Raw genomic sequence first — 27,791 nt, forward strand, 5'->3', positions numbered from 1 at the left:
CATCAGTGTATGGTCTATGTGTCCGGTTTTATCATCAGTGTGCCAGTTTTTATCATCAGTGTATGGTCCATGTGTCCATTTTTATCATTAGTGTGTCATCAGTGTACGTGTGTCCATTTTTACCATCAGTATGTCATCAGTGTAGGGTCCGTGTGTCCATTTTTATCATTAGTGTGTCATCAGTGTACGTGTGTCCATTTTTACCATCAGTGTGTCATCAGTGTAGGGTCCGTGTGTCCGTTTTTACCATCAGTGTATGGTCCGTGTGCTTGTTTTTACCATCAGTGTGTCATCAGTGTCTTGCATGGATGGATACATGAATAAAGAAATGTCACAGCTTCTCCTGTACTTTGCAATGTTAAATATGGGAATCCTCACAATATTGTAGTCCAGTGGGGCTATGATAATATAGTATATAAGCTATCAAGTGCGGCCACAGTGGGATCAGTATTTGATATCACTCTGCCATCTCTTTTTCACATACATCATGATATTATTTTGTCAGTCCTTAACTTCATCATTATAGTATTTTTGTACCATCGCTCTCTGAATTTGTGTTGTACTTGAATGTGGACCTTTTTTTATCTCCGTGTATTTTGCATGGTCATTGCTCAACAAGCCTTCCCTGCACATATCTTTCTGATGCACTAGTCACTTTGTGACACTGATTATACCATAGGGCTATTCATTATATATTTATTATAATGACTTATATTACTATTTTCAATCATAACACATTGTGTTGTATAACCGACTATTATTTTTATCTGAGTGTGTGCTTGTCCGTGTTCTCTATAATTTCCAATTTTGGCCACAAAATTATGCAATCTATGACCATGTCTTATCTTTAAAGGGAATCTGTCACCCCATTTTTCGCTTATAAGCTAACGCCACCGCTATCAGGGGTTTATCTACAGCATTCTGTAATGCTGTAGATAAGCCCCCGATGTAACCTGAAAGATAAGAAAAACAAGTTATATTATACTCACCCAGGGGTGGTCCGGTCCGATGGGCTTCGTGGTCTGTGTCCGGCGCCTCCCATCTTCATATGATGACGTCCTCTTTGCTTCCTGTCGCGGCTCCGGCGCAGGCATACTTTGCCCTGTTGAGGGCAGAGCAAAGTACTGCAGTGCGCAGGCGCCGGGAAAGGTCAGAGAGGCCCGGCACCTGCGCACTGCAGTACTTTGCTCTGCCCTCAACAGTACAGATAAAGCATGTCTGCGCAGGAGCCGCAACAGGAAGCAAAGAAGAGGATGACATCGTAAAAAGATGGGAGGCGCCAGACCCGGACCCCAACGCCCATCGGACAGGACCACACCGGGACCGCCTCTGGGTGAGTATAATATAACTTGTTTTTCTTACCTTTCAGGTTACATCGGGGGCTTATCTACAGCATTACAGAATGCTGTAGATAAGCCCCTAATGGCGGTGGCCTTAGCTTATAGGCGAAAAATGGTGTGACAGATTCCCTTTAATAATATGTGTAAATTCTTTTGTATTAAATTTTTACTTGAGCGCTTATATACTATAACATTACAAACCCACTGGACTGCAACATTGCGGATTCTCTTTCCCTTGTTACTTCTGTTTTTAATATTTTTTAATATAGGGAAGCATCGCGCAGGGAGGGGGCTTCCTGTGTGCTTCCCTGAGACCCTCGGAGCAACGCGCTGTGATCGCGTTGCTCCGAGGGTCTCCTACCTCCTCCTCCCTGCAAGCCCGGATCCAAAATGGCCACGGGGGGCCTTCTGGGTCCTGCAGGGAGGTGGCTTTCAAGCGTCTGCTCACAGCTGGCGCCGGGAAGCCTCCGTGCAGTGCCTTGGAATAAAAAGCGATCAAAAAATGTCTCGTGCCCTTAAAATGGTACCAATAAAAACGTCAACTCGTCCTGCAAAAAACAAGACTTCACATGACTCTGTGGACCAAAATATGGAAAAATGATAGCTCTCAAAATGTGGAGACACGAAAACAATTTTTTGCCATAAAAAAGCATTTTTTTGTTTGTGACAGCTGCCAATCATAAAAATCCGCTAAAAAAACGCTATAAAAGTAAATCAGACCCCCGTTCATCACCCCCTTAGTTAGGGAAAAATAATAAAATTTAAAAAATGTATTTCCATTTTACCATTAGGGTTAGGGTTGGGGCTAAAGTTAGGGTTGGGGCTAGGGTTAGGGTTTGGATTACATTTACGGTTGGGATTAGGGTTAGGGGTGTGGTTAGGGTTATGGTTGGGATTAGGGTTAGGGGTGTGTTTGGGTTAGGGTTTCAGTTAGAATTGGGGGGTTTCCAAAACGCGACATGGAATCCGATCTCAATTCCAGCTAATTCTGCGTTGAAAAAGTAAAACAGTGCTCCTTCCCTTCCGAGCTCTCCCGTGCTCCCAAACAGGGGTTTAACCCAACATATGGGGTATCAGCGTACTCAAGACAAATTGGATAACAACTTTTGGGGTCCAATTTCTCCTGTTACCCTTGGGAAAATACAAAACCGGGGGCTAAAAAATAATTTTTGTGAAAAAAAGGATTTTTTATTTTCACGGCTCTGCGTTATAAACTGTAGTGAAACACGGGTCTAGTTTCCAATATGGGGTCATTAGTGGGGGGTTTCTACTGTTTAGGTACATCAGGGGCTCTGCAAACGCAATGCAGACAATTCCATCTAAGTCTGCATTCCAAACGGAGCCCCTTCCCTTCCGAGCTCTGCCATGCGCCCAAACGGTGGTCCCCCCCACATATGGGGTATCAGCGTACTCAGGACAAATTGGACAACAACTTTTGGGGTCTAATTTCTCCTGTTACCCTTGGGAAAATACAAAACTGGGGGCTAAAAAATAATTTTTGTGGAAAAAAAAAAAGGATTTTTTATTTTCACGGCTCTGCGTTATAAACTGTAGTGAAACACTTGGAGGTTCAAAGTTTTCACAACACATCTAGATAAGTTCCTTAGGGGGTCTTCTTTCCAAAATGGTGTCACTTGTGGGAGGTTTCAATGTTTAGGCACATCAGGGGCTCTCCAAATGCGACATGGTGTCCTATCTCAATTCCAGTCAATTTTGCATTGAAAAGTCAAACGGCGCTCCTTCCCTTCCGAGCTCTGCCATGCACCCAAGCAGTGGTTTACCCCCACATATGGGGTATCAGTGTACTCAGGACAAATTTTACAACAACTTTTGGGGTCCAGTTTCTTCTGTTACCCTTGGGAAAATAAAAAATTGGGGGCAAAAAGATCATTTTTGTGAAAAAATATGATTTTTTTTATTTTTACGGCTCTACATTATAAACGTCTGTGAAGCACTTGGTTGGTCAAAGGGCTCACCAGACATCTAGATAAGTTCCTTAGGGGGTCTACTTTCCAAAATTGTGTCACTTGTGGGGGGTTTCAATGTTTAGGCACATCATGGGCTCTCCAAACGCAACATGGCGTCCCATCTGAATTCTAGTCAATCTTGCATTGAAAAGTCAAACCGCGCTCCTTCCCTTCCGAGCTCTGCCATGCGCCCAAACAGTGGTTTACCCCCACATATGGGGTATCGGCGTACTCAGGATAAATTTTACAACAACTTTTGGGGTCCAATTTCTCCTGTTACCCGTGGTAAAATAAAACAAATTGGAGCTGAAGTAAATTTTTTGTGAAAAAAAAGTTAAATGTTCATTTTTTTTGAACGTTAAAAAAATTCCTGTGAAACACCTGAAGGGTTAATAAACGTCTTGAATGTGGTTTTTGAGCACCTTGAGATGTGTAGTTTTTAGAATGGTGTCACACTTGGGTATTATCTATCATATAGACCCCTCATAGTGACTTCAAATGTGATGTGGTCCCTAAAAAAAAAAAAAAATGGTGTTGTAAAAATGAGAAATTGCTGGTCAACTTTTAACCCTTAACAAAAAAAAAAATTGGTTCCAAAATTGTGCTGAAGTAAAGTAGACATGTGGGAAATGTTACTTATTAAGTATTTTGTGTGACATCTCTGTGACTTAAGGGCGTAAAAATTCAAAGTTGTGAAATTTTCAAAATATTCACCATATTTCCATTTTTTTCACAAATACGGTAAATGCAGGTAATATCAAAGAAATGTTACCACTATCATGAAGTACAATATGTCACGAGAAAACAGTGTCAGAATCATCAGGATCCGTTGAAGCGTTCCAGAGTTATAACCTCATAAAGGGGCAGTGGTCAGAATTGTAAAAATTGGCCCGGTCATTAACGTGCAAACCCTTGGGGGTTAAGGTGTTAAAGGGAACCTGTCACCAGGTTTGGCCTATATGAGTTACGGTCACCGCCTTTCAGGGCATTCTATAATGCTCTATATCTGCCCCCAACTCGACCTATGAGAAGAAAAATAACTTTTATTATACTCACCGGTGGGGCGGTCCGGTCCGAGGGGTGTCGCTCTTTTTGGTTTAGTGCCTCCCATCTTCTTGGTCCATGTGGATGACGCGTCCTACATCATCCACACAGTCTGCTCGGCAATGCGCTCCTGCGCAGGTGTACTTATCTTCCCTGTTGAGGGCAGAGCAAAATCCTGCAGTGCGCAGGTGCTGGGCCTCTCTGTCCTTTCCTGGCACCTGCGCACTGCAGTACTTTACTCTGCCCTCAATAGGGGCAGATAAGTACACCTGCGTAGGAGCGCGATGCTAAGCAGACTGTGGATGATGCAGAGACGCATCATCCATATGAAGAAAAAAGGAGGACGGCATCGCAAGAAGATGGGAGGCGCCGGACCAAGAAGAGCAACACCCCCTCGGACTGGACCGCCTGCGGATGAGTATAATATGGTATTTTTCTTCTCTTCCTGGTCTGGTTGGGAGCAGATATACAGCATTATAGAATGCTCTATATAAGCCCTGAAAGGCGTTGGCCGTAACTCGTATCGGCCAAACCAGGTGACAGGTTTCCTTTAACATTTGGATGGATGTACAACAACCATTTATTTACTTAGTCTGTGTTCAGTGAGAAATATAGACAGCACTCGGATCCATGTATTGTATGTTTTTTTCACAGATCCATAGACTTGTATTGTTACTTGTCATCCGAGATACCTGAGAACAACGGACATTTCTTTGTAGGTTTTGCATGGACACACAGTCCATAAAAAACAGACGTGATTAGCACCATAGATTATAATGGGTGCAAGTTCTATGCATGAAAAAAAATGGATACAACATGGACGTCTGAATGCAGCCTTATAGGCATGTATGAGGCTATAAGTTTGTGTCAGGAGACCCGTGGTCTGTACATTGCGATCTGTATATGCTTCTGTCTGAACGTTGTCTTAGGTTGGTGTTACATGGTGACTTTGGCCACTACAAAGATCATGCTCCAAATATCAGTTTGCTGCTGATACATAATACAAGTGAATGGGGTCACGTTTCAGTGGCCTCTACACAGTGAGCTGTATGGTTTGGGCTCCATTCATTCTTTACATCCAGCCCATGCAGGGAGTTGGACCTCATCACTGGTGTTGATGACCCATCATATCACTATCATCAGACCGGATGACCTCTATGACGGCCTGAGCGTAGGTTCTGAAAGTGGTGTGAACAGGCTGTTACTCAAATGTCATCGCAATAATGATGGTATTTCCTTATTTTTAAGAAATGTTAATAAATATACTTGAACCATTATTTAGAAGTATTCTCCATTATAACAGCTGTATCTGTGCTTGTTTCTTAGTATATTTCTCATTCTTTATTGAAGGTGTGTCTTACCTTACAGACCTGATATGGTGGATAGGCACAATTACCAGTAAGTCACCAATTACAATTGCTGGATTTTCTTATTTTGTCAGGATTTTTTTCACTTGCTGTCAATGATGAGACTGTTTAATCTAGTAGATTCATGTGATGAAACATACTTTATTGATATGCTAAATTAAAAAATAAATTCAGCCTATTGGAGAAAAAAAGAGATATTTTGGTTATGTATAACAGGGCAGCTGTATGTGTGTTTCATAACTTTATATTGACTTTTTTCTAGTGGCTTTGGGGCAGATTGGAAATTTTCTTGCATATATTGCTGCTCCAGCTGTGCTAGTGACGCCATTGGGTGCTTTGGGAATTCCTTTTGGGTAAGTCCATGTTGAATATCTTTCTAGAGAATCGGGAACATTAAATAGTACAGAGTCCAAAACAATCTATAAAAAGTGAATTTATCACAAAGAATTAATCTGCATATGTATTCCATTTGCCTTTTATTTTACCTCCACCAATCCATTTTATCTCACCTTAGGCTCTTTTTACACGTCCGTTTTTTGTGTCCGTATACAGTCTATTTTTTAAGGACCACAAGTACAGACACACGCACACCCATTGTATTCAATGGTGGAGCACACATATCAGGTTTTTTACACGGACAGTGCTTCAGTGTGGAAAATCCGCAGACATGTTCTTTTTTTTTTTTTTTTTAATGATCAGCAGCACTGACAAAATGCATGCCACACATGGATGACATCAGCGTGACACGTACCGGCACTTGGAAAGAAGCGGTACAGTTTGCGCTTTTCCCAGGCGCCAGCTGCTAGAGGCAGCTCTCATCATTGTCCCCTGGTCTCCCTGTGATCAGCGCAACCAGGTGACAATGATGGGAGGGATTTTCAGCACCCGCTGTGTCACTCCTGTGTAAAATAAAAAATTACAAAAATAATGGCTTGTAGATGTAGAAAGCCCATGGCTTGGGGGCTGATGTTAATATTCTAGGAACAGAAACAATATTCCAAAAGGTTCCCAGGCTATTAATAACGGCTCACAACTGTTTGCTTAGCCCTTACTGGTGAATTTACGGGGGACCCCAGAGAAAAAATGCTGTAGGGTCCCCGTATAAATTCAAACCAGCAAAGACTAAACAGCTGTGGGTTGATATTAATAATCTGGGAAGGGGCCAGAGATATTGCCCCTCCCACCTTTCTCCCCCTTCACCCGGGTTTCCAACATCAGCCTTCAACCTTCAGCCTTCCATAAGATGCGCCAAATCTGGCGCTTAGCCTCCCTCTTCCCACTTGCCCAGGTGCAGTGGCAAGTGGGGTAATAGGGGGTTAGGGTTGCTGTCAGCTTTGTATTGGCATCAGATATCAAGCCCAAGGGTTAGTAATGGAGAGGCATCTATAAGACTCCTCTATTATTAACCCCAAAGTAATTTTAAAAGTAAACACACAGCAAGAATAAAATCCTTTATTTGAAATAAAAATCAACACCCTCTTTTACACATTTATTTAAAAATAAAAACCAAAATTATACTCGCCTTCATTGTCGCTTTGATCTCAGGGAGACCAAGCGACAATGATGAGAGCTGCCTTCAGCAGCCTTAGCATGGGATCAGCGTGAACTGTACTGCTTTTCCCAGGCGCCGATACGTGTCACGCAGACGGCACACAGGTGTGAAACACGGTCAGCAAACTGAGACCCGGATGTCACATATGTATTTATGGATTGCACACGAACATGGACCTCCTGGACATGTGAAGGAGACTTTAGTCTGTACATTCCTAATTTGGAATTAAAAAAAAATGTTCTGTGTTGTTGACAAGCTCCATTTATTTACAGGCTGTGTACTATCATTTCATTTTTTCGTTAAAGTAGGTCAAGACTTTAATTACTGCAGACCTTTATTTATTTAAATGTTTTGCTGAACAAAAGAGCTAAAATATCTTGAATTTCTAACTGAAAGTAATATCAAGCTGTGTGTCTATAGAGTGACCTTTAGAGCTAATTAAGCCCTGTAATCATAGCAGCATTGACACTGATTCATTTATGTAGTTTTTCTCTAAAGTGTGATTTAGGGTACCGTCTCACAGTGGCACTTTTGTCGTTACGACGGTACGATCAGTGACGTTCCAGCGATATCCATACGATATCGCAGTGTCTGACACGCAGCAGCGATCAGGGACCCTGCTGAGAATCGTACGTCGTAGCAGATCGTTTGGAACTTTCTTTCGTCGCTGGATCTCCCGCTGTCATCGCTGGATCGTTGTGTGTGACAGCGATCCAGCGATGCGTTCGCTTGTAACCAGGGTAAACATCGGGTTACTAAGCGCAGGGCCGCGCTTAGTAACCCGATGTTTACCGTGGTTACCAGCGTAAAAGTAAAAAAAAAAAAACCGTACATACTCACATTCCGGTGTCCTTCAGGTCCCTTGCAGTCTGCTTCCCGCTCTGACTGACTGCCGGCCGGAAAGTAAGAGCAGATCACAGCGGTGACGTCACCGCTGTGATCTGCTTTCACTTTACGGCGGCACTCAGTCAGAGCGGGAAGCAGACGGCAAGGGACCTGAAGGACACCGGAATGTGAGTATGTACTGTTTGTTTTTTTTTACTTTTACGCTGGTAACCAGGGTAAACATCGGGTTACTAAGCGCGGCCCTGCGCTTAGTAACCCGATGTTTACCCTGGTTACCCGGGACCTCGGCATCGTTGGTCGCTGGAGAGCTGTCTGTGTGACAGCTCCCCAGCGACCACACAACGACTTTCCAACAATCACGGCCAGGTCGTATCGCTGGTCGTGATCGTTGGAAAGTTGCAGAGTGTGACAGTACCCTTAGGTAAGGGAAGTAATGAGTGAGAAGGATTGTAAACAGTGACCTATGACCGAGCTGCAGTTGTCCCCCCCTTCCCCCAAAATATATGAACTCTTAGCTCGGCAGAGTGTACCTGGCTGCAACTTATCTCCAGGGAAAACAAAATATTCTGTTTTAGAACGTAAACATGTTAGATTATTATTATAGCGCCATTTATTCCATGGTGCTTTACATGTGAAAAGGGTGTACATAATGAAAACAAGTACAATCATCTTGAACAAAACGAGTTGCCGACTGGTATAAGAGGAGGGAGACTCTGCCTGTGAGGGCTCACAATCTACAAGGAATGGGTGCGGATACAGTAGGTGAGAGCAGAGCTGGTCGTGCAGCGGTTTGGTGGAACATGGGATACTGCAGATTGTAGACTTGTCGGGAGAGTTAGGTCTTCCGGATCCTTTTGAAGGTTTCCACGATAGGCGACAGTTTGATATTTTGGGATGCAGAGTTCCAGAGTAGGGGGAATGCGCGGTGAAGTATTGTATGCAATTGTAGGAAGATGAGATAAGAGGGATCTTGACGGGGAAGGGGATCTTGTGAGAATCAGAGGTTACGTGCCGGTAAGTACCATGAGGCTAGGTCAGTGATGTATGGAGGAGACAGGTTGTGGATGGCTTTGTATGCCAAGGTTAGGGTTTTGAACTGGAGACTCTGGGCAATGGGGAGCCAGTGAAGGTATTGACAGAGGGGAGAGGGGGGACAGTCAGCAGTGCAGTTTAGGATAGATTGGAGGGATGTAAAAGTGTTAAAGGGGAGGCCACAGAGCAGGAGGTTGCAGTAGTCGAGGCAGGAGATAAGGACATGCACTAGCATTTTAGCAGAATCTTGGTTAAGAAATGTGTGGATCCGGGAGATATTTTTGAGTTGCAGTCAGCAGGAAATGGAAATGGCTTGGATGTGTGGTTTGAAGGAGAGATCGAAGATAAGGGTTACCCCTAGGTAGCGAGCATGCGGGACTAGGAAGAGTGGGCAGCCATTGACTTTGATGGATAGGTCGGTTGGGGAGGTTAAGTGAGATGGTGGAAAGATGATGAATTCTGTATTATCCATGTTAAGTTTTAGAAATCTAGCAGAGAAGAAAGATGAAATAGCTGAGAGACATTGTTGGGTTCTGATTAGTAGGGAGGTGATATCGGGTCCAAAAAGGTTGATATGTTTGTTATCAGCATAGAGGTGATATTAAAAACCATGGGATTCTATGAGCTGTGCCAGGCTAGGCTGAAGGTGTAGATGGAGAAGAGCATGGGTCCTAGAATTGTAACTTGAGGGACACCGACAGATAGGGGGCGAGGTGAGGAGGTGGTGTGTGAGTGGCAGACGCTCAATGTCCAGTCTGTTAGGTATGACAAGATCGAGGATAGGGCCAAGTCTGTGATGCCAAGAGATGAGAGAATCTGTAGCAAGAGGGAATGGTCCACTGTGTTGAAGGCAGATATCAGGTCCAGGAGAAGGAGGACAGAGTAGTGTCGCTTGGATTTGGCAGTTAGTAGCTCATTGGTGATTTTGGTCAGGGCAGTTTCAGTGGAATGGTGCGGTCGGAAGCCCGATTGTAAGCAGTCAAAGAGGGAACAGGAGGAGAGGTGGGAGGACAGTTAAAAATGGACGTCTTGTTCCAGTAGTTTTCAGGCATAGGGGAGAAGTGATATGGGGTGACAACTGGAGAGAGAGTATGGGTTAAGGAAGAGCTTTTTGAGGATGGGTGTGATTGCGGCATGTTTGAAGCATGTGGAAAACACACTAGTTGTTAGTGACAGATTGAAGAGATGAGTTAGGGTTGGGATGAAGACTGTGGTGAGGTTTGGGATGTGGTTGGATGGGACTGGGTCAAGCTCACAGGTGGTGAGATGTGATTTGGAGAGGAAGGTTGGTCTTCAGTAATGGCAGAGAAGCTGGTTTTGGAGGAGGAGGGTTGAGTAGTTAGGAGGGGCTGTGGGGATTTTAGGCAAAAGCTTTGTCTGATGTCAATCTTCTGCTTGAAGAATGAGGCAAAGTCTTCATCTGAGATCATAGGAGAGGGAGGGGATGCTGGGGAACGGAGAAGAGAATTGAAAGTGTTGAATACCTGTTTAGTTAGGTTTAAGACGGGGAGGATGAGAGATGAGAAGTATGTTTGTCTTGCTGCAGTGAGTGTGGACTTGAAAGTAGTGAGGGACTGTTTGAATGTGATGAAGTGCTCATTGGAATGGGACGTTTTCCATCTTCACTCAGCAACGCTGAAAGCCGGCCTCAGTTCTTTAGTCAGGCTGGTGTGCCAGGGTTGCCTGTTGATTGTGTGAGCTTTGGTATGTGAAGGGGCGACTGATTTGAGAGCTGCCGCTGTCGTGGTGTTGTATAAAGCGGCAGCAGCATCTGCATTGTGTAAGGAACTTACGTCTGCTAGAGGGAGAAGGGATTCAGAGAGTGAGTATAAGTCGAGGTGTTTGAGATTTCTGCGAGGGTGTGAAAGTTTGTGGAGTGAGGTTTGTGAACTTGGGGAGGAAAGAGAATGCAAGTAGGTTGTGGTCAGAAAGAGGGAGAGGTGAGTTAGAGAGGTTACATAGGGAACAGAGGCGGATGAAGATTAGGTCCAGTGTGTGGCCATCTTTGTGAGTGGCTGCAGAAGACCATTGAGGGAAGCCGAAGGAGGAAATGAGAGATAGAAGCTTAGAGATAGCTTAGTGGGAAGTGTCAATGGGGATGTTGACGTCGCCCATGACGATAGTGGGGATGTCAGCGGAAAGAAAATGAAGTAGCCAGGTGGTGAAGTAGTCAAAGAAGGTGGTGGCTGGCCCTGGGGGACTTCAAATGACAGCCAGTTGGAGGTTCGAGCGGGAGTAGATGCGCACACAGTTCACCTCAAAAGAAAGGAGAGTAATGGGTAGCAGTGGGATTTGTTTGAAGTAACAGGTATCTGACAGGAGAAAACCAACTCCTCTACCATGCTTGCTGCTGTGGTGGGGGGTGTGGGAAAGGTAGATTTCATCATACGAAAGATTTCCCGAGCACGCTCGGGTGTCCTCCAAGTATTTTTTAGTGCTCGGAGAATTAGTTTTTATCGCAGCAGCTGAATGATTTACATCTGTTAGCCAGCATAAGTACATGTGGAGGTTGCCTGGTTGCTAAGGAATCCCCACATGTAATCAAGATGGCTAACAGATGTAAATCATTCAGCTGAGGTGAGGAAAACTAAATCTCTGAGTACTTACAAATACTCGGAGGACACCTGAGCGTGCTCAGGAAATCTCGAGTAACGAGTCTATTCTCTCATCACTGTTCGTAATGAAAAAATTATGGATGTATGAAAGTTTGTTGCAGATAGGAGCTCTATGTTATGCTCGCTCTGCTAGAGGGACTGGGAAAGAGGGGGCTGGATTGGAGGCGGAGGTGACAGTGGGGATGGGGTAAGGAGGACCAGGATTTGGAGAGATTTCACTGACAGTGAGGAGAAGCAGAGAAAGTGTTAGTAGGAGAGGGCATGAGGTGGCTCTCTGTGTTTGGAGAGAGAGGATTGTATTTTGAGGAACAGATTTGAGGAGGAGGTGAGATGGATGGAGGGAGAGATAACCAGTTCCATACTAGGTGTCAGGATTAGGGGGCTTAGTAGAAAGTGGAGGACTATAGGGGGGTGAGTGAAAAACAGAAACATTGTTTAATGTGACTATCCAGTTACCTTCAGTTCCATTCTGGTCTAATTCAGTACAGTACACTTATATGGTGTACTAAGAGGATGCAGAAGCAGAGTGAGTGCTCACAATATATTTGCTAGCAAACGCATTCAGGTGTGAAACATGAGGAGAAGGCATGAATTCATCTTCTTGATCAGTTAATCAAGCTGAGCCAGATGTTGGATATTGCAGTCAGAGCAACCAAATGGGTCATAGATCCTTCTATTTACTTACATAATGTCAATAATAATACATTATGTAATAATAACCAATACATTCTGATCGGTATTTATGTTCCTGAATAATATATATTGATTTTTCTTTCTTTTTGTTTGGAAGGTCCATCTTGGCCTCATATGTGCTGAAAGAAAAGCTTAATTTCTTGGGCAAACTAGGATGTCTCCTTAGCTGTGTGGGCTCCATTATCCTCATCATCCACGCTCCTAAGTCTGAAAGCATAACATCCAGAGCTGAGTTTGAAGAAAAGCTTTCCAATCCAGGTACAGACTTTCTGGAAATGTAATTTAAAGGGGTTTTCCACTATCATTGATAATGTATCCTTCCTGTAGGTCATCAATATTAGATTGGTGGGGTCTGAGACCATGCGTACCCATTCATCAGCTGTTATCGGCTTCAGTAGCAGCCGGATATATTGGAAATAAGCAGCGGTGAACAATACAGCTCTGTCAAACTGTTTAGTGGCAACTCGCAGGATCAGAAGTTATTCAAGGGATAGGTCATAAATATCATAGTAGTGGGCAGCCTGCTTCAGCCACATAACCCTTAGAGTTAACATACTTTTTCAACATAATTATTCATAGATTTTACTGAAATGTTTTTTTCCAGTTGAAAGATTACTCAAACACCAGACAAGCCCTCTAATTCCTGATAGCCATGGGTCTGGCTCCTATTGCTACATCAGATTAACCCCTTCACCACCTTGGGGGTTTTACATTTTTGCATTTTCATGTTTTGCTCCCTTTCTTTCCAGAGCTATAACTTTTGTTATTTTTTGGTCAATATGGCCGTGTGAGGGCTTGTTTTTTGCGGGATGAGTTTCACTTTTGAGCAACACCATTGGTTTTACCAAATCGTGTACTGGAAAACGGGAAAAAAATTCCAAGTGCGGTGAAATTGAAAAAAAAAGTGCAATTCCACAATAGTTTTTTGTTTTTTAAACATACTACCCAGGCCTGTTCTCCTTACACAGGGGATGGGCAACACTCCACGTAATATGTAAACATACTGATCATATAGTCACTGCACTATACTTAGATCAAGAAGTGTTTTCAAAATGGCAGTAAAACAGATAAACTTTATTTAAATGACTTAAAATACATACAAAGAATAATCATAAAATGATGCCTCATACCAAACACATATGAACAAAGAGGTCAGCTGAAGCAAATCACATAAATACCCAGAGGATAACAAATATAGGATCACAAATCAATAATTCCAGTTATCCACTATATAGTGTAAAGCACTGACTAATACCTTAATTTAACCATTGTGGCCACTATATGATATCTGCACAAAGCACATGCACACAAGTATTAATCCATATGTGCATCATGACGCCACCTTTGAATTAAATCAAAGTCATGGGATAAACTAGCATATATCAAAAGTGCACAGGCATGGAGAAAGTGCAGTGTTCGTGTCACACTTTAGAAAGAATCATTAGTACAATGGTAACTGAGCTCCATATGGAGAGTCACGGCACCGCCAGCTGCCGTAACTACCATATATACTCGAGTATAAGCCGAGACCCCTAATTTTGCCACAAAGACTAGGAAAACGTAATGACTCGAGTATAAGCCTAGGATGGGAAATGCAGCAGCTACTGGTAAATTTCAAAAATAAAAATAGATACCAATAAAAGTAAAATTAATTGAGACATCAGTAGGTTAAGTGTTTTTGAATATCCATATTGAATCAGGAGCCCCATATAATGCTCCATACAGTTCATGATGGGCCCCATAAGATGCCCCATATAGTGCTCTATAAAGTTCATGATGGCCCCATAAGATGCTTCATACAAAAATATGCCCCATACAATCCTGCATAAAGGTTGATTATGGCCTCATAAGATGCTCCATAGAAACATTTGCCCCATATAATGCTGCACAAAGGTTGATTATGGCCCCATAAGATGCTCCATAGAAACATTTGCCCCATATAATGCTGCACAAAGGTTGATTATGGCCCCATAAGATGCTCCATAGAAAATGTGCCCCATATAATGCTGCACAAAGGTTGATTATGGCCCCATAAGATGCTCCATAGAAACATTTGCCCCATTTAATGCTGCATAAAAGTTGATTATGGCCCCATAAGATGCTCCATAGAAAATGTGCCTCATATAATGCTGCATAAAGGTTGATTATGGCCCATAAGATGCTCCATAGAATATTAGGCCCCATACAATGCTGCATAATAAAGGTTGATTATGGCCCCATAAGATGCTCCATAGAAACATTTGCCCCATATGCTGCTGCTGCGATAAAAAAAAAAAATGACATACACACCTCTTGTCCTGAGCAGGCGGGGACATAGGCACTTGTGATATTCACCTGTCCCCGTTCCACCGCCTCGCGCCGCTATGTCTTCTGGGTCTCTGCAGTGACTGTTCAGGCAGAGGGTGGCGCGCACACTAAACACGCCATCACGCCCTCTGACCTGAACGTCACAGCCAGAGGACGCGGAAGACACAGCGGCGCGCGGCGGTGGAACGGGGACAGGTGAATATCGCATGGCTCACCCTCACACGTCATATTCGCCCTCCCAGCACGGTCCCTGCTTCTCCGATGCGATGGTCTCTGGCGCCGACAGCTTGTTCCTGTGTTCAGCGGTCACCAGTATCGCTCATTAAAGTAATGAATATGCGCTCCACCCCTATGGGAGTGGAGTCGCGTCCATATTCATTACTTTAATGAGCGGCACCATGTGACCGCTGAACACCGGAAGAGCTGCGGGCACCGGAGGAGCAGGGACATGCAGAGACGCGCCAGGAGCAGATGAGTATGATTTAACAGCTGCCGCTCACCCTCCCCTGCCGACCCCCTGGGACAATGACTCGAGTATAAGCCTAGAGGGGCACTTTCAGCCAAAAAATATTAGCTGAGAATCTCGGCTTGTACTCAAGTATATATACGGTACGTCCTTACTGATAACTGCAGTAAACAGAATTAACATCTCATTTTTAATACGTATTACCTGGGTCTGCATCCGCTGCAAAAGTACAGTGTCAAGTGACACGCTGAACCTCCAAACCCCAAATACCCCTTTAAATACTAAAACTGACCTGCCAATATGATTCTCCAGGTCATTACGAGTTCACAGATACCAAACATGTATAGTTTTTTTTTAATTTTAATAAATCCGAAGTTTACAAAAAAAAAGAAAAAAGGCACCTTTTTCTGAGACCCTTAGCATCTCCATTTTTTTTTCTTTATACCATTTTGGGGTAAATCCGATGTTTTGATCGCCTGTTATTGCAATATTGCAGCGACCAATCAGATTAACCCCTTAATCCCATATGACGTACTATCCCGTCGAGGTGGGGGTGGGCTTTAATTCCCACCGACGGGATAGTACGTCATAGCGATCGGCCGCGGTCACGGGGGGAGCGCGGCCGGGTGTCAGCTGACTATCGCAGCTGACATCCGGCACTATGTGCCAGGAGCGGTCATGGACCGCCCCCGGCACATTAACCCCCAGCTCACTGCGATCAAACATGATCGCAGTGTTCCGGCGGTATAGGGAAGCATCGCGCAGGGAGGGGGCTCCCTGCGGGCTTCCCTGAGACCCCCGGAGCAACGCGATGTGATCGCGTTGCTCCGAGCGTCTCTTACCTCCTATCCCTGCAGGCCCCGGATCCAAAACGGCCGCGGGGCTGCATGCGGGTCCTGCAAGGATTACTTCCGGGTCCAGAGCAGGCGCTGGTAAGCCTGCAGCGCTGTAAGTCAGATCGCTGATCTGACAGAGGAGTGCTGTGCAAACTGTCAGATCAGCGATCTGTGATGTCCCCCCCTGGGACAAAGTAAAAAAGTTAAAAAAAAAAAATTTCCACATGTGTAAAAAAAAAAAAAAAAAAAATCCTAAATAAAGAAATATATATTATTCCCATAAATACATTTCTTTATCTAAATAAAAAAAACAAACAATAAAAGTACACACATATAGTATCGCCGCGACCGTAACGACCCAACCTATAAAAATGTCCCACTAGTTAACCCCTTCAGTGAACACCGTAAGAAAAAATAAAACGAGCCAAAAAACAATGCTTTATTATCATACCGCCGAACAAAAAGTGGAATAACACGCGATCAAAAAGACAGATATAAATAACCATGGTACCGCTGAAAACGTCATCTTGTCCCGCAAAAAAAAAGCTGCCATACAGCATCATAAGTAAAAAAAATAAAAAAGTTATAGTCCTCAGAATAAAGCGATGCCAAAATAATAATTTTTTCTATAAAATAGCTTTTATCATATAAAAGCGCCAAAACATAAAAAAATGATATAAATGAGATATCGCTGTAATCGTACTGACCCGAAAAATAAAACTGCTTTATCAATTTTACCAAACGTGGAACGGTATAAACGCCTCCCCCAAAAGAAATTCATGAATAGCTGGTTTTTGGTCATTATGCCTCACAAAAATCGGAATAAAAAGCGATCAAAAACTGTCACGTGTCCGAAAATGTTACCGATAAAAACGTCGACTCGTCCCGCAAAAAACAAGACCTCACATGACTCTGGACCAAAATATGGAAAAATTATAGGTCTCAAAATGTGGAGACGCAAAAACTTTTTTGCTATAAAAAGCGTCTTTTAGTGTGTGACAGCTGCCAATCATAAAAAACCGCTATAAAAAAAGCTATAAAAGTAAATCAAACCCCCCTTCATCACCCCCTTAGTTAAAGAAAAATAATAAAATAAAAAAAAATGTATTTATTTCCATATTCCCCATTAAGGTTAGGGTTGGGGCTAAAGTTAGGGTTAGGGTTGAGGCTAAAGTTAGGGTTGGGGCTAAAGTTAGGGTTTGGATTACATTTACGGTTGGGATTAGAGTTAGGGGTGTGTCAGGATTAGGGGTGTGGTTAGGGTTACTGTTGGGATTAGGGTTAGGGGTGTGTTTGGATTAGGGTTTCAGGTAGAATTGGGGAGTTTCCACTGTTCAGGCACATCAGGGGCTCTCCAAACGCGACATGCGTCCGATCTCAATTCCAGCCAATTCTGCGTTGAAAAAGTAAAACAGTGCTCCTTCCCTTCCAAACTCTCCCGTGCGCCCAAACAGGGGTTTACCCCAACATATGGGGTATCAGCGTACTCGGGACAAATTGGACAACTTTTGGGGTCCAAGTTCTCTTGTTATCCTTGGGAAAATAAAAGTTTGGGGGGCTACAAATCATTTTTGTGGGAAAAAGAGATTTTTTATTTTCACGGCTCTGCGTTGTAAACTGTAGTGAAACACTTGGGGGTTCAAAGTTCTCACAACACATCTAGATAAGTTGCTTTGGAGGTCTAGTTTCCAATATGGGGTCACTTGTGGGGGGTTTGTACTGTTTGGGTACATCAGGGGCTCTGCAAATGCAACGTGACGCCTGCAGACCAATCCATCTAAGTCTGCATTTCAAATGGCGCTCCTTCCCTTCCGGGCTCTGCCATGCGCCCAAACAGTGGTTCCCCCCCATATATTGGGTATCAGCGTACTCAGGACAAATTGGACAACAACTTTTGGGGTCCAATTTATCCTGTTACCCTTGTGAAAATACAAAACTGGGGGCTAAAAAAAAATCATTTTTGTGAAAAAAAAAAAATATATATGTTCACGGCTCTGCGTTATAAACTGTAGTGAAACACTTGGGGGTTCAAAGCTCTCAAAACACATCTAGATAAGTTTCTTAGGGGGTCTACTTTCCAAAATGGTGTCACTTGTGGGGGGTTTCAATGTTTAGGCACATCAGGGGCTCTCCAAACGCAACATGGCGTCCTATCTCAATTCCAGTCAATTTTGCATTGAAAAGTCAAACGGCGCTCCTTCTCTTCCGAGCTCTGCTATGCGCCCAAACATATGGGGTATCGTCGTACTCAGGACAAATTGCACAACAACTTCTGTGGTCTAATTTCTTCTCTTACCCTTGGGAAAATAAAAAAATTGGGGGCGAAAAGATCATTTTTGTGAAAAAATATGATTTTTTATTTTTACGGCTCTGCATTATAAACTTCTGTGAAGCACTTGGTGGGTCAAAGCGCTCAACACACATCTAGATAAGTTCCTTAGGGGGTCTATTTTCCAAAATGGTGTCACTTGTGGGGGTTTTCAATGTTTAGGCACATCAGGGGCTCTCCAAACGCAACATGGCGTCCCATCTCAATTCCAGTCAATTTTGCACTGAAAAGTAAAATGGCGCTCCTTTCCTTCCGAGCTCTGCCATGTGCCCAAACAGTGGTTTACCCCCACATATAGGGTATCAGCGTACTCAGGACAAATTGTACAACAACTTTTGGGGTCCATTTTCTCCTGTTACCCTTGGTAAAATAAAACAAATTGGAGCTGAAATAAATTTTGTGTGAAAAAAAGTTAAATGTTCATTTTTATTTAAACATTCCAAAAATTCCTGTGAAACACCTGAAGGGTTAATAAACTTCTTGAATGTGGTTTTGAGCACCCTGAGGGGTGCAGTTTTTAGAATGGTGTCACACTTGGGTATTTTCTATCATATAGACCCCTCAAAATGACTTCAAATGAGATGTGGTCCCTAAAAAAAAATGGTGTTGCAAAAATGAGAAATTTCTGGTCAACTTTTAACCCTTATAACTCCCTAACAAAAAAAAAATTTGGTTCCAAAATTGTGCTGATGTAAAGTAGACATGTGGGAAATGTTACTTATTAAGTATTTTGCGTGACATATCTCTGTGATTTAAGGGCATAAAAATTCAAAGTTGGAAAATTGCGAAATTTTCGCCAAATTTCCATTTTTTTCACAAATAAACGCAAATTATATCGAAGAAATTTTACCACTATCATGAAGTACAATATGTCACGAGAAAACAATGTCAGAATCGCTAAGATCCGTTGAAGCGTTCCAGAGTTATAACCTCATAAAGGGACAGTGGTCAGAATTGTAAAAATTGGCCCCGTCATTAATGTGCAAACCACCCTCGGGGCTTAAGGGGTTAAGGGTAAGTTCACACAGGGCGTTTTTGCTGTTTTTTTGTGCTAATTTTCAGCCGCTTTTTACAGTACCTGCAAAGCCTATGAGATTTCAGAAATCTCATGCACACATGTTGGGTTTTTGTGGGGTCAGAATTTTGTGCTTTGCAGCATTTTTTTGACATAGGGCATGTCTCTTCTTTCAGCGTTTTTTCAGCATTTTTTCAGCGTTTTTCACTCATTGACTTGAATGGGTGGTGAAAAAACGCTGCAAATACCCTTGACTTTTCTTGCAGTGTATTTGCTGCAGAAAAGTCAAGGAGAGCCAGATGTGACGTCACATTCGGCTCTGCTACATCTAGATGGCAGGCTGCATGATGCGTTCATGCAGCCTGTCATCCAGCAGCGGACCCTCCATTCACTTAAATGGGGGGTCTGACATTCGTGTTTGACACACTGTCATTTGCATGACAGAGCGGGAAACCCCGCTTCTGATCGGTGGGGAAATCCTCCCCGCCGGTCAGAGAGCCACGGCTCCCCGCTGCCAGAAGACGGGGGAGCGCTCAGCTGTGATCGGAGGTGTAAACTCACCTCCGATCACTGGTGTCAGATGATGGGACTACTGCTCCCATCATCTGACACCTACAGCCGCTAAGTAGAGTGAGAGCAGGAGCGGTGGATGGGAGTTTTCATCTGCCGCTCTTGCACTATAAATAAATAATTTAAAAAACAGCGTGGGTTCCCCCCTAATTTTGATAACCAGCCAGACAAAACTCACAGCTGTGGGCTGCGACCCCAAGCTGTCAGCTTCAGCAAGGCTAGTTATCAAGAATAGAGAGGTCCTCACGCTTTTTTTAAAATTATTTAAATAAATAATTTAAAAAATGGCGTGGGGTCGCCCCGATTTTTGACAACCAGCCTTGCTAAAGCTCACAGCTGGGGGCTGGTATTCTCAGGCTGGAAAGAGGCCATGGATATAGGCCCCCAGCCTAAAATTAGCAGCCCGCAGCTGCCCAGAAAAGGTGCATCCATTAGATGCGCCAATTCTGGCGCTTTGTCCGGCTCTTCCCACTTGTCCTGTAGTGGTGGCAAGCAGGGAAATAAGGGGTTAATGTCACCTTCCTATTGCAAGGTGACATTAAGCCGGCTTAGTAATGGAAATGCGTCATTAAGACACTTATCCATTACTCTCCTATAGTAATTAAAGGGCTAAATAAAACCACACACATGCAGAAAAAAGTCTTTTAATAAAATAAAACACCACACAGTATTGACCATATTTTTATTATTCTGCCATTCCAAAGCGAAGCCCTCGATCTTCTGAAATAAAAATAAAATAAAAAAGCAAAGTATACTCCCTGATCTGTCGTAGTCCAATATAACGAGTGTCCCACGCAGTATCTGGGGGAGATAAAGCGTACAATTGGGAGCGCTGCTAATACGACCGCTCCCGGCTGTAAGCTACAGGGGAATGAATAAGATGGAGCGGGCTCAGTAACTAGCGGTGACGTCACCGAGCCTGCGCTCCCTCACAGCCTGACCTGAGGTAATGTATCTATTCTATTAATCTATCTATTCTATTAATCTATTTATTCTATCAATCTATCTATTCATTCTATCTACAGGAAGTTGTTTTTTTTTCTGTGTGCGCTCAACTTTATTGGCACGCATAAAGAGAAAAAAAAAACACATGAAAAAAACGCACCAAAAATGTACCAAAACCTGCGTTTTTGGCGAAGCTTCTTTCCTGCGAAGATGATCAGTTTTTGCTGCAGAAAAAAATCGCAGCAAAAATGCCCTGTGTGAACTTACCCTAATTCTTTTTATATTTTGATAGATCTGGCGATTCTGAACGCGGCAATACCAAATATCTGTATCCTCTTTTGTTCCACATCCCCGCCCGCCCAGGAGCTGTGGTGTGATCAGACCATGTCCCTGTATGGGCAAACACAGCCATTACACAGTACACAGCAGGGCACATTTATAAGATTATCTCAGCACAGGAACATTTTATTTAAACACATCCAATTGTGGAAAGCAAAACCCCTTTTAAGCTGACTATGCATTTCCTGGGTGCGACAGTGGACCTACATGGAAACCAACAGTTATATCCTTTAGTAACCCCTTAATGACGAAAGTATGCTCTCATGTTACTTATCATTGGCTATTTCCCGGAATGGTAATTATACATAGGATAATGTACGACCTTTGGTTTATTCTGTGACAATTAGATATCATTTATTACACACCATAGAACTCCTATTGGTCTTGTAATATATTCAGAGGGAACGTATTAGTAATGCTATCCCTTCTGTAAGCTTAGGTAGTGCAGGTTAGAGCAGTGTAAAGATGCCTATTACAGTGCCCTCCATTGTGCAGTGGCAGGCGTATTGGTGCACTTGCAGTCTATGGCTCCTCCGTGCTACTCCCTGCTGGTGCCACTTCCCCCTCTTCCTCACTGACAGTGGAGAGCAGCGGTGACATTATGCAGCAGAGTCTCTGTCTCCGCTGTCAGTTAAGAAGCAGGTGGGGCAGTGCTGGCAGGAAGAAGCAAAGAGGACATGAGGACTGCAAGTGCCCCGATACGCCAACAGTGCATTTGTAAGTCTACTTTGCATATCCACGAAAGACAAAATTCAGTGCAGCAGATGGCGCCTAAATAGGCATCTTTATATTGCTTTACTCTGCCCAGTCCTGCATTCTGTAGGTGTCATACTCCTGACAAGTTCCCTGTAATAATTTTAATAAGGGTAATGTATCATGTATGATGCATACCATAAAGGGAACCTGTCAACAGGATTGTGCACGGTAACCTACAGACAGTGTCAGGTTGGCGCCATTATACTGATTAAAATGATACCTTGGTTGATGAAATCCGTCTTGTGGTTGTTGTGTAGTACTTATTTTCAGTGTTGAGTTAATGAGATGCTCGTGCTCCGGGGCGGCCTGTGGGGGTCTTCATGTGGTGCTCCGATTAGTTATTCACCAGTACGGCTTCTGACAGGTCACTGATCCCTTCTAGTTTACATAGTGCATATTAGTACTATTGTTTGAAAAAGAAAAAATAATATTCATCATGTAGGTGACTGCGCCATTTTGCTAGAGAAAAAAAAATTGGCTAAGTCAAAATGGCGCAGGTGGCAGCTCCTGCACAGTAGCATCTATCTTTCAACAAAACAACAACCACAAGATGGATTTCATCAACCCAGATATCATTGTAATCAGTATAACGGCTCCGACCTGCCACTGTCTGTATGTTACTGTGCACAATCCTGCTGACAGGTTCCTTTTAACTCTTTACACTAGGGAAATAAAGAGTTGTATATCAGTCACTGATTGGATTCCCTGTTTATTTCTCAAAAGAAGTGTCAACAGTGGTTAAGAGTGGCATGCTTTAGGGCTTGTTCACATGTAGCATTTTTTTCCCACCAGTTTCATGTTTTTTGTTTTTTTTTAAACGTCACTACTTTCATTATTTTTACTGCATTTATTTCCATATTGAGGGTAAAATGGCACAGCTCCAAAATAAGCTCATTAAAACATGCAATAAAAAAAAAGTTCCCAAGGAATATTATAGTGCCTCAAATCTATATAGCGCCTGCAACAAAGTACTGATGGTAGAACAGTGAATATACACATATTATGCAGACACATTAATGGATAATTGCCATAATATATCTGTAATTACACCTTACAAAATATTTAGAAAAATGATGCAAAATTCTTTGCTTTCTGCAAAAAAAACATTCTGCAATGTACAGTAAGTATACAAAAATGTACAAAAAGTTAAGGAAAATAAACCAGAATGGGTAGGACTTGTGAATAGAGACTGCTCCTGATGTTCCATATGAATGAGCCTGACAGTCTGATTAATATCCGTGCACCATATGAGAGCCGCCTGTCATGGTTCTACGCAGATGTAGGAGGAGGCCTATGAGCAGGATGTAGGAGGAGGCCTATGAGCAGGATGTAGGAGGAGGCCTATGAGCAGGATGTAGGGTTAGATGGAGCTAGCAGTTTTTATCATGCAATTAGCCAGGGCTCATATACTTGTCATGCATCAGACATATAATCAGATGATATATATTTTGTTTTTCAGTGTTTCTGAGTTACATCTGCTTCGTTCTCCTGATGTTGACGCTGCTGATATTTTGGCTTTCTCCAGTGTATGGGAAGAAAAATATAATGGTTTACATAGGTGTCTGCTCGCTGTTAGGCACATTTACTGTGCCCTGTACCAAAGGCATTGGACTTTTTGCTCAAGATGCTTTTACCAATAACCCAAGTAGTTCAAGCTCAACGTACCTATTCTTCTGCCTCCTAGCAGTGCTGGGGTGTAGCATTCTCATTCAGTTTCGATATATTAACAAAGCACTGGAAGACTATGACTCTTGTATATTTAGTGCTATTTATTATGTCATGTTCACAACATTAGTCTTGGTTGCAACTGCAATTCTCTTTCAAGAATGGACCAAAGTAGGAGCAGTAGACTTCTTGGCCATGGTGTGTGGGTTCACGACGGTGTCTACTGGAGTCATCTTAATCCAAATGTTTAAAGAGTTCAATATCAGCTTCCGAGAGCTAAACAAGACGCCAGAGAAGAAAGAGTGAAAAGAGCAGCCTCAAATAAGACAAGTGGCTATTCCCAGTCAAACTGGCCAAAGCTCAATAATATTTAACACTTTTTTTTTTTCAAAGGCCACGCAACAATACTCTCTTATGAAAGCTCAATACACTGGTACTGCTGGAGAAGAGAAACCTACAACTACAACATATACAAAGAGGTGAACTTGAGTGATGAGCAAACGCGCTTGGATAAGGTGTTATATGAGTATGCTCAAGTCCCTGCGGCTGCATATCTAACAAACAGGCAATCCCTGCATGTGTTGTGCCTGTTTAACAGCTGCGAGATATGCAACCGCAGAGATTTGAAGATATTTTTCAAGCACACCAAGGACACTCGGTTAGCACATAAGTATGCTCGAATAACACCTTATCCCAGCACAATCGCTCATCACTAATGAACATGCAGTTGGAGAGACTAGACACCACTTGTATGTATTTAGCATGTATGACTCTGTTGGTTTGGAGGTGTACTCAATTCTTCATCTAATCTGCAGACTAGAGGTAGAAGTAAAGGCCAGCACAGAACTTGGTTGTCCCAGAGGCTTTGAGATTTATGCTTATTTATATTACAAATCTCGTGGTGATTTAACGTTTCTGTGGATTAGTTTGGCTGTAGAGTTTGGCAACTAACTTTCTAGGCTGCTTCAAGTCGCATCCCGTTACCCTGGGGCTATGCAGGTTCTAGGGACCCACACTAGATAAAGCAATACGTACTCTGTCAAAGGGGTTTTATCAGTGCCTGCTTTGTATTATCTATTGACTCTCTGCCACTTAGGGTACCGTCACACAGTGCCATTTTCATCACTACGACGGCACGATTCGTGACGTTGCAGCGTCGTATGATTATCGCTCCAGCGTCGTAGACTGCAGTCACACGTTGCAATACACGGCGCTGGAGCGATAATTTCATGACGTATTTGCGATGTAGAAGCCGTTGGTTACTGTGCGCACATCGTATACAACCTGTGTCACACGATGCGATCATGCCGCCACAGCGGGACAATAGACGACGAAAGAAAGTTTCAAACGATCTGCTACGACGTACGATTCTCAGCGGGGATCCGGATCGCAGTAGCGTGTCAGACACAGCGATATCGTAACGATATCGCTAGAACGTCACGAATCGTGCCGTCGTAGCGATGAAAATGGCACTGTGTGACGGTACCCTTAACTTTTGCTGCTTACAATAGGGAGATAGCTGAAGTTCTTCATATGTGGGAAGAGAATAAGTTGTCAGATGTGCCTATGAAAAATCTGCAGTTGTTTCATACAGAAACAAATGGATGATTTATTTTAGCCATATATCATCTACTGTACATGTTTGTTTATATGTCCATGTGGCATCCATTTAAAGGGAACCTGTCACCCCCAAAATCGAAGATGAGCTAAGCCCACGGGCATCAGGGGCTTATCCACAGCATTCTGTAATGCTGTAGATAAGCCCCCAATGTATCCTGAAAGATAAGAAAAGGAGGTTAGATTATACTCACCCAGGGGTGGTCCTGGTCCGCTTCTGGTTCGATGGGCATCGTGGTCCTGGGCCTCCCATCTTCTTACGATGACGTCCTCTTCTAGTCTTCTTGCCGCGGCTTCGGCGCAGGCGTACTTTGTCTGCCCTGTTGAGGGCAGAGCAAAGTACTATAGTGCGCAGGCGCCGGGAAGGTCAGAGAGGCCCTGCGCCTGTGCACTGCAGTACTTTGCTCTGCCCTCAACAGGACAGACAAAGTACGCCTGCATCGGAGCCGAAGCGTGAAGACAAGAAGAGGACGTCATCCTATGAAGATGGGAGGCGCCGAACCGGACCGCGACGCCCATCGGACCGGACCGCCCCTGAGTGAGTATAATCTAACCTCTTTTTCTCACCTTTCAGGATACATCGGGGGCTTATCTACAGCATTCCAGAATGCTGTAGATAAGCCCCTGATGCTGGTGGGCTTAGCAAAACTTCCATTTTGGGGGTGACAGGTTCCCTTTAATGGCAGAGTCTAATCTGAAAATCGGATGAGATGAGTGCAAGCTTCAATTTTTTACACACGCTGACCGGACGCTCATGTGAACTACCCCCTTCACTTACATTGGTCCTTGTGCAGTTAGTCTTCAGACTAACGTATTTTTTATTCTTGTCCTGTCTGTGGTGAATGGACAGCACACAGGCCCATGGTTCGCTCATGTGTTAGTTTAGATTGGCTATTTTTCACACAAACATAAACATCGGGTCCCTGTGGAAAAAAAAAAATCACAGTTTGTACTAATCTGGTCATGTATGCTGACAACTGCATGTAGACAGCAGGCAGCTCCTGCATCCGTCTGCAGTGTGCACAGGCACATGGGCAGCTCCTGCACCCGTCTGCTCTGGGCACAGGTACATGAAGGCAGTCACTTCTGCACCCGTCTGCTGTGTGCACAGGCACATAGCAGACGGGTGCAAGAGCTGCCTATGGGCACAGGTACATGAAGGCATTCACTTCTGCACCCATTAGCTGTGTGCACAGGCACATGAAGGCAGTCACTTCTGCACCCATTAGCTGTGTGCACAGGCACATGAAGGCAGTCACTTCTGCACCCATTAGCTGTGTGCACAGGCACATGAAGGCAGTCACTTCTGCACAGGCACATGAAGGCAGTCACTTCTGCACCCATCTATGGGCACAGGCACATAGGCAGCTCCTGCACCCGTCTGCTAAAGGAACAGGCACATAGGCAGCTCCTGCACCCGTCTGCTATGGGAACAGGCACATAGGCAGCTCCTGCACCCATCTGCTATTGGCATAGGCACATTAAGGCAGTCACTTCTGCAATTTACATACCCGACTGGCCTAAGTGTTATCCACGGTGGCCACCTGCATCCACCACTGAAGTTACTTTTACAGGAGAGGCAATGGGTCCTATTAGTCATTCCTTCTCACATTATATGTGTGCACAAAGGTCTATAATTAAGAAATGGCTAATACACAGGTTCTAAAGGCCCCGTCTCACTAAGCGATTTACCAACGATCACGACCAGCGATACGACCTGGCCGTGATCGTTGGTAAGTCGCTGTGTGGTCGCTGGGGAGCTGTCACACAGACAGCTCTCCCCAGCGACCAACGATCAGGGGAACGACTTCGGCATCGTTGAAACTGTCTTCAACGATGCCGAAGTCCCCCTGCAGCACCCGGGTAACCAGGGTAAACATCGGGTTACTAAGCGCAGGGCCGCGCTTAGTAACCCGATGTTTACCCTGGTTACCAAAAAAAACAAACACTACATACTCGCCTTTCGGTGTCCAGGTCCCTTGCCGTCTGCTGCCTGCTCTGACTGAGTGCCGCCGTACTGTGAGAGCAGAGCGCAGCGGTGACGTCACTGCTGTGCTCTCACTTCTCACTGTACGGCCGGGAGTCAGTGAGAGCAGGAAGCAGACGGCAAGGGACACCGAAAGGCGAGTATGTACTGTTTGTTTTTTTGGTAACCAGGGTAAACATCGGGTTACTAAGCGCGGCCCTGCGCTTAGTAACCCGATGTTTACCCTGGTTACCAGTGAAGACATCGCTGGATCGGTGTCACACACACCGATTCAGCGATGTCAGCGGGGCCTCAACGACCAAAAAAAGGTCCAGGCCATTCCGACACGACCAGCGATCTCGCAGCAGGGGCCTGATCGCTGGTACGTGTCACACATAGCGAGATCGCTATGGAGGTCGCTGTTGCGTCACAAAACTTGTGACTCAGCAGCGATCTCGCTAGCGATCTCGCTATGTGAGACGGGGCCTTAAGGAAGTATCCTTTACATAGAGTGAATGTTTATT

The 27,791-nt window shown here is 43.9% G+C and overlaps 1 protein-coding gene and 1 long non-coding RNA gene across 4 annotated transcripts in view; one reads left to right on the top strand and one right to left on the bottom strand.

Moving 5' to 3' along the window:
- NIPA1 (NIPA magnesium transporter 1) overlaps positions 1-24,540 on the top strand; it is a 39,693-nt gene extending 15,153 nt beyond the window's left edge. The window contains exons 1-5 of one of the 3 annotated variants that reach the window (XM_077296891.1): positions 1,231-1,333; positions 5,702-5,749; positions 5,981-6,071; positions 12,554-12,714; positions 23,479-24,540. In XM_077296891.1, the coding sequence (XP_077153006.1) occupies positions 1,270-1,333; positions 5,702-5,749; positions 5,981-6,071; positions 12,554-12,714; positions 23,479-23,990 (876 nt within the window). In that variant the 5' untranslated portion in view covers positions 1,231-1,269 and the 3' untranslated portion in view covers positions 23,991-24,540. Of the gene's footprint in view, positions 1-1,230; positions 1,334-5,701; positions 5,750-5,980; positions 6,072-12,553; positions 12,715-23,478 lie in introns of those variants that run through there. The other 2 variants (XM_077296889.1, XM_077296890.1) reach the window with 2 other exon arrangements.
- LOC143816473 (uncharacterized) lies at positions 23,787-27,126 on the bottom strand. The gene is made up of 3 exons (XR_013223951.1): positions 26,813-27,126; positions 26,080-26,224; positions 23,787-23,960 (listed from the first exon to the last, which is right to left on the bottom strand). It is a non-coding gene; the product is annotated as an uncharacterized LOC143816473 (long non-coding RNA).
- Positions 27,127-27,791: the final 665 nt, after the last annotated feature.

The sequence above is a fragment of the Ranitomeya variabilis genome, chromosome 3, assembly GCF_051348905.1.
Source record: "Ranitomeya variabilis isolate aRanVar5 chromosome 3, aRanVar5.hap1, whole genome shotgun sequence".
NCBI lineage: Eukaryota > Metazoa > Chordata > Amphibia > Anura > Dendrobatidae > Ranitomeya > Ranitomeya variabilis.